This window comes from Aphelocoma coerulescens, chromosome 1A (genome assembly GCF_041296385.1).
Source record: "Aphelocoma coerulescens isolate FSJ_1873_10779 chromosome 1A, UR_Acoe_1.0, whole genome shotgun sequence".
Taxonomy (NCBI): Eukaryota; Metazoa; Chordata; class Aves; order Passeriformes; family Corvidae; genus Aphelocoma; species Aphelocoma coerulescens.
The window spans coordinates 11,987,493-12,001,462 of NC_091014.1; the positions used below are offsets into that span (position 1 = coordinate 11,987,493).

Sequence of the window (13,970 nt, forward strand, 5' to 3'; positions counted from 1 at the left end):
TTTGTAAATTTTTGGATTCAGGAACTGTAAAGTTCTCTCCCCCCAACCTTCTTATCAATTCTGTCAGACACTCGTATTTCACAGCAGAAGGCACAAGCTGTATGGTGCCACAGCTGCCACTAGTCACAGTACAAGCTAAATTCCCAGTGATTTCTACTCTTTCTGCTGTGAGGTCAGTAATCTCCTACAAAAACACATGGCTTTGTAGCTTGGAAGTATAATCTCTTAAATGTATCACCTCATGACACATTATTAGACATGAGATTTAAATGAGAATGCAAGCTGCTAATCAGTGTTACTATATTCAAAATACAACAATGCTAGTACAAGAAACCCACAGTGGAAACTTTGCTACAACACACTCTGGACAGGTTGAACACCAAATGAAACATTCTCTGAAAGCCACACTGCTCTATCTGTCTGAATTTTCTTATTTTGTCCACTCCCCCTCTTTGAAGTTTATCTACCACCATCCTGTATTCTTCTAATTCTGGGGCAGCTGCTGGCCCTGGTAGTTTACAACCTTTTTCCCGTTCCTGTTTTCATATGGTCAACCAAAGGTGGATAGAGCTAATGTGGCATTAGTCTTGGAATGTCCACAGCTACTGGAATTTGAATGTGCCAGGAAACTTTCAACGAATTAAGAATCAGTATGATTAGTATCTGGCAGAAAATATTTCAGTAACTTAGCCATGTAGTAACAGAGTGTGAATCCCAGATTACATCCCTGGTTCAAAGCAGAGAAGTGACAGATTCTAAAATTATGGCACTGACTCAGATAAAAGATCTGAGATAATTCTCAAGGTTTCAGTAGCTGCATGCTTAGTCCTACAGAAGGAGTATCATTTACACCCATATGCCACTGCCACTTTTGCAAATCCCTTAACAAAACAAGAATTAATTACAACTAATTATTTCTTTCCTAGGTCTCCCGTACCGCTTGTAGTAGATGTTTGAAATCAGCACTATACAATAAAATAGTCAATATATTACACATAAAACATCATTTAAGAAAACTGTTAAGATAAAATGTTACCTCAAGTATTAACTCGTGGTAGCATCCTGTATGTTTATTAAGGTCTAGATGTCTAATAGACTGCTCTGAGTTTCTTAAATACCTAGAGGCTGCTACTAGAGCAAACACAGAAGCAAGTAATAAAGACTGTTAATTAGTTTAGTATTGAAACAAGGAGAAAGTATGGGTTTACATTCAGTATAACTTCTGGAACCCAATGAATTCTAAAAATCAATCTTACAGTGAAACAAGGAGGGCACAGACTCCATTTTGCAAACCTTAAGGTATGTTCTATTCACATCTTTATCTTTAGAAGTATGAATTGAATTTCAAGCTACTTGTAATTTTCAACTAGTGCTTCATATCTTTTTATGACAAAAGTTTCATGAAATGTTCTTTTTGCTTAGAATTCAATCATGTGATAAGCAGACACCTTAGCAGAAATTATGTGCGATTTTATGTACCACACAAAATTAAATGCATGCAGCTTTTCAATACAAATTCTATCTAGCTTTTCAAAAACACTTCTATATTCCTCAGCTGTTTCAAGTTACTAGCTACATAGTAGGAACCCTTTTATCATTATGTGCATCACTTACACCATAACTGTATTGGGGACTCATTGTCTCACTCTAAAGAAGAGCACCAGTACAATGCCAAGTGTCATATTTCAGAAACTTTGTGAAACATTCAAAAGGAAATGCAGTACCTTGAAAGTGAAGCTACTTTAAAAAGACCTTATGTAAAGAATGTACAGGAGTTCTCCTAAACACCAGTACCATTGTCTTGGACAGGGACAGTGCCATTGAAGTTTTTCCTTCAATTAACATAGCATCCTTTGTCTGAAGTGCCAAACCCAGCAAGACCATGACAAGCTGAGACCCAAAGGTTTGGAAATAAACTTCTTATGCCAGGAACGTATGCCAGAAAATAAATACAGGTGTTAAAGCACATATCATGCTTGCTGCCCAACAAGTACATGCCACAATACCAGCAGCTAACATTTGTGGCTTCAGGTTTATCTAAGGGGTCAATACCAGCTTGATAAGATTACCAGTTGATTACTTAAATGTATCATAGGCCAGCATCCACACTACAATCACCTAAAATACTTGGGAAGCTCTTCAAAATTCAAAGTCCAAAAACTTGTTAGTATTTCGAATGGAACTTCAATATAGCAAATAACTGATCTCCTCTGCAAAACTGAAATAAGATTTAAATTTGCTACTTAAAAAAATTAAAGTGGCTTTCTTCTTCCATCCAAAGTAGTATGCTCAGAAACAATTACTACATAATTTAAAATCACAATATGAAAGAACATGATTAAAGACCTTCTTGAACATGTTTCTGCAGTTATTGTGTATGAGCCCAATCCAGGAGACAAATACTGACTGCTCCAACAGAAAGAACTAATTCCTTTACTCTTAAAATGTTTATCAAGAGAGTTACCATCAATTTCTGCCAACAGAGTACAGCATGCCTCACCCAGACTTTCAAATACATATCTAATAAACCTCTAGAAATCCAGAATGCCTTGACATTGCTCTCCACAGTGCGGTTGGCCTTCATGGCCTTTTATTGTGCACCATGCTATAAATATAGTGAGTAAAGATGGCAGGTTCAGAGATAACAGAGCAAGCTTACTAAGCAGGCTATCATTAATCACAATGGAAAATGCTTTATAAAAAATTCCCCACTACAACAAAGGCATACTTTATGCAGGTTGTTCTGGCAGAGAGATACAACAAAAGAACAAAAACTTGGAATAACAACGTATTTTCATTGCAGGCTACAATTCCAATTCAGAACAACACTACTGTTGTATTACCTACAATTCTGACAGAACCTACTGTCCCAGCTACCTCATATAACTATGTAACTGTGCAAAGAGTTGGGACAATCAGAAAACTGCGTGTGCATTTCTATCAAAACAGGAAGAAGATCTCTCATGTAAATCTCAACTGATTTTATTCAAAGCTCTACTTGTCACATAACACCAAGGCATTAGTTGCAAATGTGATAAATGGGTACTGTCAAAGTTTACACCAGGGAAAATGCAATTACACTAAAAGCTGTCCCATTATTGTAGAAACAAAGCAATAAACTTCAGTTCATGTAAATTTTCAGTATTCATCCACACCTAACTTCAAAGTGTTTTTCATCCTGTAGCTCAAGGACTAAGATCTACAAAAATAAGGAGAAAAAGCATATTGTTAGTTGACCCAAATTCACTTCAGTGTCTCCAACTCCACCAGAATCTGGATGGACTTAAAGTGACAGACTAAAATGTAAAAAGATCCTAGATATCAGTGAACAATCTTTTTCAATTACATTTTCAGAACTCCTATTTGTATTTGAAGCAAGAAAGTTCATGAGCATAGTCAACTACATTTTCTGTTACATGCACATGCACTTTACACACAAAACTACCCTCAAGCAGGGTGAATAGCACTTAAAAAAAATCTGGCTATTTTGGGTTTTTGTTGTTTAAACAGAATTTGTATTTAACTGGTCTCATATTAAACTGACACATCCTTAAAGTGTGTAAAATTTCAACCCCCTCCAAGACAAAAGTTGCACCCAATAATCCCAGAAGCAAGGAACAGGACAGACAGCTACATAAACAGCAGCCTGTTAGGCCTCAAACAAGTATGTAATCAAAGACTGATCACTTCTGAACACTTCTATGTTCCAGAACAACAGATAGAGAAAATTATGTAAATAGACCCTCATCTAGGAATTAGACGACAGCATTTGCTAGCTAACACTAAAGCATATTAGAAGCAGCCCTAAAGCATATTAGAAGGAATCCCTGTCAATGATTTAAGAGCTTTATGCTTAAGCATTTATATGCTTTACAAAGTATATAATGGTTTTGCCAAGAGTTTACCCAATTTATTAAGGATCTGCATACAGTGGGGAAATCCACTTTCAAAATGCTTCAAGAAACATTTAACACATCAAGGATACAGACAGCACTTCAGTGAGACTTAGCAACTATTTTTCAGTCCACCACTGTATAAAACATTACTGATAGACCTGAAAGCAACAGGAATTCAAAATAACACTTCATTAAATAAACTCTAAAACTGCTCAAAACAATTGTCTGGTTTATTCCCATTTTTTTTTTTATTGCAAGACCCATATCTCCAGCTATAGCAAGTTTTAAAACTGTATTCCAATACTGCATTCACACCGTATTCTATTTTAATGTTACTACAACTTTACTGTTGCCTCCATTCTCTTCTTTACTGTTTTCACACTGGGCTGGCAGTTGTACTTCTTGCCCACTACCATCTTGCATTCTTCACCAAGAACTAGGTAGAAGAAGATTCCTCCTAGTCAAGCCTACAACCTATAAAATAGAAGAGCATGAGGAAGCACAAATCTGAGACTCCCTGGATTTGAACTCTTACCTCTAACTTGCAATCAGCTCATTCCTTAAGGCTCATACCTCCTATTGCAGCAAAAAATCCTTAAAAATGTGGGGTTTAAATAGTTTAACATGTCTACCAAATGGACCTTGCAGGTGAACACAATTTCACATTATTCCTAATCCAATTCTACAGTGAACTGTGACACGGAAATACAGAAATTGAAAGCATCCTATTCTGCACCCATTTTCCCCTCCACCTGCTAACTCTGCATTTCCAGCACTCCATCTGCATACAGCACATATCTCTGCTCCTCATCATGCTTTTAGTCAGACTCATCAGACCATCATGAAATACCAGGTGAATTGACCACTCCAGCAGCAAACTAAGTCCCGTCAGGACAGCCAGTTTGACTACTTAACCAGAAAAAAACTGAATTAATCATTTAAAAGTGACAGGGAGAAGGCAAAGCCATTTAGCCAGATGCTGCAAGAGCACTCTCCTTTTTAGCAAGACAGAGCTTCTAGACTAGCTTTGCTGCTTATAAAACAACATCCACTACTTAGTTCCAGCATTCCAATACAGATTTAGAAAGTAGGCAAGAACCCCTTGAGTTTTACTAGAAACTATTAAAAAACCCCAGAGATTCAGAATGTCCTTAAAACTGTGGTTGATAAAAACTTGTATCCAAACAACAACAGCTTCATCCATGTAAAAAAAAACCCCGAAGTTGTATGCAAAAAATTATTTTACCAACTTTGAGAAAGGAAGATGGGATTACAGATAGCCATTTGATTCCAATAGTATTCTCATTTCAAGAAACAGCTCATATTAAATTCTAGACAATATTAATTATAAACCTGCTTCAACATTTCAACAGGAATTTTCATTACAGTACATTGATTACTTCTATAAAAGCAATCTGCTTAGAGCAATGATTGTAAAGACTTCCCATCCATTCTGGTTGCCTAGATACTGTTATATTTCACTAAAGATTTAATCAGGTACCTTTGCTAAGTATATTACTCACTACAAAGGCAACCCTACATGTCTAAGAAGAATATATGAAAAAGTAATGAGATACAGTCTATTTCAGAAGTTGAAGCACAGTATATTTGAATGCCGTTGATTCCTTTCAATAAGTTGCTTCACAAAAAGTATTTTCTAATTCCAGTATCAATTTTATAGGTACAGACTATATTGAAGTTTACATGTATCGGTAAATATAAATACAGAGCACCCATGTAAGCATACATCTATAAGTCAACACAGTAACTTGATTATCAAGTTGTTACCAAAATATACCAAAGTGGTCTTTCTTAAAGCTTCAATGACCCTTCAACTACCAAAGCCAGAAGACCAATCTACTTGCTTATCACAAGTTTAACAAGAATTTATTTGCTTATCACATGTTTAACAAATCTCCTATTTAAAGAATTGGTTCTTAACTGCTTTATGTCAATTAGCTCCATCAGCTGAGATCCTAAGAGAATTACACCAAGAGTAACTTTAAAATAACACAAAAGTATGTTTCAAGGGAAGGGGTAGCCAGCAATTAAACCAAAATGAAACAAAGGTCAAAATCTAACCTCAACAGGTAACACACTTTCAAATCAAGGATTGGTGTATATGGGTATCTGTGACTTGAGGTGATACTTAACGCCTATAAGCTTTAAGCTTTAGATAACTCCACAGACCCTGAAGTTGGCTCCACAGCTTTGCAAACACTAAGGCCAAAGCTGTGATGATGGGAAACATCTTCCAAGTCCCCAACTCTAATACTTCTTACACCTATACTGTAGAAGGACTATGAACAGTCACAAACATGGGTAATTAGTCTACAGAATCACTCCTTTACTTCCCGTCCTCACTAAGAAATCGTATTTTGTCTTGTCTGTTCCTATTTAATGGTCCAGGAGAACAAAATGTTTAGCGTTAAGAAAAGAGGAGTTCAAACCTCTTACTGCAGAAGCATACCTTCCTAGTACACAAAAGTGTCTCAGCAAAACCAGTTTGTCTTACCAGTGTAATTTCAAAATCTTAATTATCCTTCCACTCAGAAATGTCACTAAGTTAAGCCACTGCAAAAACTGGATTTTTCTCAACAGTGCACTCAAAACTTTTCACTCTCAGAAATTCAAAGTTCTGATTTTTCAACTACTCTATATACCTTACCAACTTCAATAGTTTGTGGATACAAAATCCCTCAGGTAAAGCCAACCAAGTTCCATTTACAGAATAATTGTGTAATTTACACAAAGCATGAGGTAACAGTAGGGCACTGAGCAAACAAGTGGAATAAACAGAACAGAAAACCTAGTGTAAAAGCTGGACAATGACTAAGATTCAGAATAGGAAGTTTTTATTAATACACATTCTCCTATACATGTCTTGGGAAAAAAAAAACCCCAAACTTTTAATAGCTAATTATCAAGTCAGTTAAGATCTTTATTTCAGTGTTTCCAGGGCAAAAAAAAAACACACCCTCACACTTAACAGAACATCTTAAATACCTCTTTTCTAGATCCAGTTTTGCTGTACCACAACATTCGCTACACAGCATGTTACAGGAAACACTGCACACATCCATCAGCTAGACAGCAAAACTGACTTCAGAATTTTACGCCCTCTGAGCCAGACTCATGGCTTGGTTTCAAATTATTTAGCCAGACTTTAGGATGTGCTGGCTACTCAATTATTCCTTCTCAGAAGACCAAAACAACTAAAGGGTAAAATGTGTCAGAAAAAGAAGAACCCACTTTGGCAATATGAGTATATAAATCACTACAGACTAACTATAGCACAAAGCCCCAAGTTCAAGTTGTGCCAACACAACTATGCAGGGAGCTGTACTGTAAACTCTAGTTCTGATGCAAGTTAAAAATAATTTCACAGAAGGAGGTTAGCTGAAATGCACAATCATTTTGGTAATCTCATCTACAGGACAGAATCAACTGTCGTGTATACAACAATGTTGATACAATAAACTGTGCTGCCAGAAAAAAAGTAGGAAGATGCTAATTACATCATAGCTTATTACAGAATTTATGAGTGGTCTTGAGGCACCACTGCTGCTGGGAGTGGACAGCTTACCAAAAAGTACCTTACTAGAAGCCTTCAATTCAGAATGAGGGGAAAAAATAAAAGAAGCAACTTTATCTTGTTTTTGAAAGAAAAGTTGAAGAAAAACCATTTCTCAAGTTTAAAATGTTTCTTAACTCTTAAAATATTACAAAATCCCTTAATATCTGGTACCTTGCAACTAGTTTTTATGTATCTGTAACTAGATTTTTTAATATTTTAAAAAAGCTACTGTATCACAACATAGCACATAAAGTACAGTTTCTCTTTAACCCTTTCTAAAACAGTATGTACAGAAGTAAATGTTGTCTTTAGAATGTTTAAGAACTAAAATCATGATATAATCATAAACAGTGATTTTATAAAGAAGAATTATAATGTTACACAAGACCTGAAATCACTGAAGACAATTTGTATTGAAGTTTACACACACATTAAAGACCGATATTATGATGTTGTAAACTTTTACACCAACATTCAAATAGAAGGAGACAAGCATAAAAGAACCCAAACTGCAATTGCACAAACACAACCATAACTAAATGGCTGTGCTTTCTGCACATCCCTGAGTCTTCTTTCACAAAAGCAAGGGGGATTATTACACTATCAGAATCTAGTAACTCCACACAAATAACATCCGGATTGGCAGAGTCCAACTGTGCCATATTAAAATGCAAGAGAGCTCCTAGTTCAGCACTGCTGCTAAATCTAAGCAGACAGGCAGGAATGGGAGGCGGGGGTGTTCACACTAACAAAGACAAGACCAACAAGCACAAACCCAAACATTAAACACTTCTCTTTTAGGTATCACAAATCAGCTTTTAAATAAGAGGTGAACTTCCTAAACGTCTGTAGATAGCTGTCTCTGAAGGCATGACAGGAAATATTTTGTTAGAAATGTTTTAGAATAGGCTGGCATAATTTATGAAGATGAGGTCAACATCTCTGAAATGTGCAATACTTGTTTGTGAGAACAAGGCTTTTCTGAGACCTCCCTTAAGTTCAGACTTCTAAAGTCTTTCTTGTCTGCAAGTGTGGAGAAAGAGAATACTCTGGAGGAAAGGCAAGAGAAGTAATGGTACAAACAGCATTGATGTATTTTTTCAGTCCAATGTGCAATGGGGTCTGGAGGAAGCCAGGTACTGCCAAGCACTGTGAGGATCATGCTGCTGAAATGATGAGTATGCAGCGGGAGTCAGTTTGACTGAGCACACAGAAAGATGCAGGTCTGTAACAAAAGAAAAGCAGACAGAAAAAGATGCCTGAGATGTGAAGAGTTAGAAAAACAACTATATAGAATTGTTCTAGTTACCGTCTTAAGGAACAGGAAGCCGCAGTGGAAAAGATTAAATGCAGTACTGCCTTAAGTTAAATGCCACTTATCTTTTACGAGCATGACATGAACACGGTCCACTATGAATCACAAGGATCTATTCAGGAACAGAAAAGCGGCTCTGCTGGTCATGAGGATGAAGGTATCCATTGAACTCAAACCTACAAGCGTGATTATCCAGGAAGGAGACATAGAATTACAGCTGTCAAATAAATGGCCTGTGACCTCCTAGATGGCAGGATCCTCTCCTAGAGAATGTTTAAGACTTAACTATTGCTTTTTTCATTCAAGATACAAAGAACCTTAACACCAAATTTGCTATATTAGGTGAAGAATGTGATAATTCACAAGACAAAGTGCTAATCCTATAAACTCATGGTGCCAGTTTGAATGTATTCATAAAACCTGATGAGTTAACCTCATACCAGAAAGCATTCTGCTAAATGAGGTACTGGCTGTTCTCCTGCAGTTGGCATAAATTCAGTCTTATGTGCTCTAGCTATTTCAACAGAAATGTACTTGCAGATGCACACCTGACCGAGATCACATGTCTATTAATGCAGCCCACAGATCGGTCACTAAGAAGCATCACCTCCCAACATGAGTAGGATTACACACATTCTGCAATCATCACTAGAATTTTTATTTGCTGAATATTAAAAGATGAGGAACCATGGAAGAAAAAAACAACTTGGGTCTACTACTTTCTCTACCTGGAAGCCACCCAAAATATAAACTGGTTTTCAGAAATCTTACATTATGTATATGAGTTTATCTATTAAAAAAACCCAACAGAAAATACAAGAAAAGAAAATATTACTTCAATTAGGACACAGAAGTTTAAGAACTGTCAACTTGTCACAAATAAAGTGCTTAGCAAAAAATATATACTTTTGTATGTTGAACTTTTAGCATTGGCCAATATACTATACTGCACTTATATTTTTTGCTGAGTTCTCATGAAATTTAAGTATTTGTTACATATTGACTGAAAATAGTATTAAAGTAAATAAGCTTGTTTATGTAATGATTTTAAAAGATAAAAATAATCAAATCACATGTATAAACAAGCATTTTCCATCTGGCTTACCAACTACAAGCTCAAATTCAGCTTACTTCTAAGAATGATGCTTCTCAGAAATTTTCCAGGAAAGGCTCTCCTGCTGTTAGGACAGCACACCAAAGTGCATAGACTTACAAGGTTAAAATAGCTATACATGGATAATGTTTAGAATCCAGTACTTTTATTCCTAATGACCTGCATTCAAAATTTTATGAAGTGATGAACCAATTTACACGTATGACAAAAGAACTTAGACAATCCAGGTCAATAGCATTTTGCACAGATATCTGCTTACTCCTAGAGACAGTACAACAAAATATAAATCTAACATGGATCAGTGATATTGTTCACAGTGATGGTTCAGGTACAGCAGTGCCACATCTCTCTCAATTAAATCCCTGCAATTTCCTGGTTTAGGGGAAAAAATTTAGAAAAGCATATAATGGAATAAATTAAATTTCCAGTCTAGAAATAGACTGATTTTATGAACATATCTTCCATAAATTGAGCATTCTAGCTCAAGCTTCAGTAGGATTCTCTAATCACCATGCAAAAATACAATTTTTATATATGCTGCAATAAACCCAATTTATTGGGTCAATAATAATAATGAATTGGTATACAGCTACAAGACCTTTTTCTACATAAACAAGGTGCTTCAGATGCCACTCATACACTGCATTTTACCGGCAGCAGACCACAATTTGTACTTTTCCTTTTAGTTAAGTATCTATTTAGCAGAACAAACCCATAAATAGATGTAGGAGTACAACTGAGTAGATGACAAACTGTGACATGTGGGCTGAACAAGCAATTGGGAAAGTGAGTGGTGAGAAGAAAGTAACTCTAGTGGAAGTAACTTTAAATAGTTTTGTCATCAGATAAAGCATTCATATCACATTCAAGACATCTGACAGACTTGCAAAGAATAGAAAAACTTTCATTCCAAAACATGTGAAATACATATACGCATCCATGGGTGTATGCACAAAACCTCATCCAGAGTTCACTAAACATTTAGGTAATCTTTGTTTAAACAATCATGCAAACACTGGTCCCAGGAGAAGCCAGGCTGCCAGCCTTCACACCTCTTTTTAGTAGGGGAGAGGGGAACGCTAACCCAGCTGAGCTGCTGCTCAGAACACTGTGAGAACCCACATGTACTTGACCATTTATTCCACATTCTTAGATCTCACGAGAGCCCAGCAGAAAGGCCTTCCAGCATTAGAAACAGAATTTATGAAATTTAAGCTCATATTATAGGACTTGGTGCATAAGAGCATTAAAATAGTGAGGAAACCCGCTCTTAAGTTTAAAGCATCTTTAAACAGACCTCATCTGTACCCAAGAATTATGAAAAATATATAAACAAGTACCAAACTACAGGCACCACAAGTTCCATACAGAAGAGCAAAACACTGAAAATTAACTTCAAATGCCTTGCCAGATGACACATAAAGCATTACTTTGCCACTTTTTAAAAAGGCAATAACATTTTCTACATAATTGCTGTTATCACACACATGAAAACCTTGCATACAACAATCTGAGGACTCAAAAGGTGTACAGGACTAGGCACAGTACCAGCCTAAAACCTAACACTTCCCGGAAAACAAACAATTAAAGCTTTTGTTTCTGGTTTACCTCACAAGTAACATTTTAGATCTATAAACACATTTTAGGACCTTTGTTTTTCCTTTACTAGGTTTCATTTCTTCATCTACAATGAAAGTTGCTCAGTCTTTTGTCTCTTTCTGGAGCCATCTTAGAATTTAGCAACAGAAAGTTATTTAAGAGGTCTACTACATTTGTAGCGAACAGAGCACTGTAGGAGAGCAAAATCAATGTCGAGGGGAGTGAGAAATAGCGCATCATTTAAAAAGTTTGCCCGAAACTTCACCTCTGAGAGGGAAGCTGCAGCTCAGCAGCTATTTTAACTCACTATTAGAAGGATCCAGCCTGGTTCAGATACACAGAATATACTGTGAAACTCCCTACGACATTAATTCTATGCAAATCTTGCAGCATTCAACTGTCCCCAACCTACGGTAGTTTTAGTCCTGAACAAATGTATTCTAATTAAAATCCTCACTTCCTTTTTTCTAGTAATTTTAAAAATAATCCTGATCTTACTTATCTTTACACACAAGGATATCTTAAAATACACAAAAAGGCGAACTTCAAGTACTTGTAAGCAAAACTCGAGAACACATGATGGCACGTTATGTGTAACTATATTACACACATAGTAGCTCCATCAAGGTGGTATTTCCCGTTGTAAGATCTCAATAACACAAGCAAGTTCTACAAAATTAAAAAAAAAAGAAAAAAAAACAACACCAAAAAATCAATGCAAAAAGTTCAGTGGTGCTTTGCCTTTTGTTCTTTTGACACTTTCTACACTTCACTCTCATAGCAACAGTTTAGGACATGTTCGGGTCTACAAGAAACATTAAGAATAAATATCCCCCCAACGTAACATTTCCTTCCTTTCAACAGAGGAACAGAGAATCCAGGTCAAAAGTTCCAGGCGTTATCCCTTTGCTGTAGAAGTCAGGGCCCGGACAGACCACGCCGTGCCGCTTCCCCGGGGCGCTGCCTCTAATCCCTCAAGGAGCCGAGGCGCCCATCTGCGCCAAGGAGCTGCTGTGCCTCCCGCGACCCCAAAACTTCCGAAGGGCCCCGAGCACGTACCTCGGGGTCCGAGGGCAGCACCGCCCCCCGCCCAGCCCGGCAAGTACCGATAAAACTATACCCCCTTGGCAGGCGAAGGAGCTTCGGGAAGCGGCTGCCTCAAGAAGAGCCTCCCCTCACGGCATCCCTTACCCAAGAGGAGCAGCTTGACCTCCCTGGCCGCCTTCTCGCCGTCCTCCCGCAGGTTCCTGTCGATCATCTTGCTCCTCTCCACCGCCGCCTTGTCCTCGGCGCTCAGCGTGCAGCCCATCTTGGGAAGGGGCTGTTTGGCTCCGCCAGGGGAAGAGAATCAGGGAGCGGCGGGGTTCGGCGCCGGGAGCGGCGGGGAGGCGCTGAGGAGGGAGGGGAAGCGAGTGCGCTCCCCGCTCGCTCTCTCCTTCCCCCGCTCCCTCACCTGGGGCGCAGCGGCGTCGCGGGCAGCGCGCGCCGGGTTCGCCTCACGGCCAAGAGGGGAGGCAGCGAACGGGAGGAGAGAGGGGAGGCTCGGCCGGGGGAGCGCGGAGCAGGGACAACGGGGCTGCGGACGGGCGGACCGAGGCCTCGCACGGGAGCCACCACTCCCGCCGCCGGCCCTGAGGCTGCTGCGCGCGCGGCACCGCCCCCGCCCCGCCAGAGGCGCGCGACCGCGCGCGTACCGCCCACGCCGGGAGGGGAGAAAGGAGGGGCGCGTGCACGGCGGGATGCGCGGCGGGCGCGTGTACGCGTGCGCATGGCGGCGGCGAGGCGTTTTGGGGCGGGGGGCGGGATGGCGGTAGCGCAGCGGGACTGGAACGCGAATGGGGTTGGAAATGGGGGCACAGCGGGAGCGGAACGTGAATGGGGCCGGAAAGGACGCGGCTCGTGACGGCCCCGGGCGCGAGCCCCGGGCACCTGCCGGGGAGGGGCAGCCGTTGAGGGGCTCGAATTTAAACGGCTCCGCGCGCGGGAGGTTCCATTGCTCGGCGGGGCGGGGAAGCGCTTGCAGGGCTGTACCAATGGGGTACCCGCAGGGGGGGTGCAGGAGCCGAGAGCCTCGTCCGCTGCTGGCCGGTCCCCCCTTCCCGGTGCTTCCCGCTGCCGGGATCCTGGGAAGCCCCTCGGGGTTCAGCCCCGCCGGCGCTGGGTGCTGCCGGTCTGCCCTCGGGAGGGGCAGCAGCAGGACTCTTACCCGGACTGATCAGTCAGCAGTACTTTACCCCACGAATACAAAGCCAAACGATCCATCCCACCTCACCGCTCAAAGCTGCTCATCGCGCTCCCTTTTCCTATGGACCCTGATTCATCCATGTATATAAGTATTTAAATCGGGAGGGGGTGCCAGGAGGATGGAGCCGGGCTGTTCCCGGTGGTACCAAGCAGTGGGACAAGAGGTAACAGGCAGGCAGTGGTGCACACAAAGTTCTGCCTGGACATGAGAAAGAGCAGCTTTGC

The 13,970-nt window shown here is 39.9% G+C and overlaps 1 protein-coding gene across 2 annotated transcripts in view; it reads right to left on the reverse strand.

The window, feature by feature from the left end:
• Positions 1-13,207, reverse strand: part of GNAI1 (G protein subunit alpha i1) — a 33,130-nt gene extending 19,923 nt beyond the window's left edge. Inside the window, exon 1 of one of the 2 annotated variants that reach the window (XM_069035686.1) lies at positions 12,693-13,207. In XM_069035686.1, the coding sequence (XP_068891787.1) occupies positions 12,693-12,810 (118 nt within the window). In that variant the 5' untranslated portion in view covers positions 12,811-13,207. The remainder of the gene's footprint in view (positions 1-12,692) is intronic. The other variant, XM_069035680.1, reaches the window with a different exon arrangement.
• Positions 13,208-13,970: the final 763 nt, after the last annotated feature.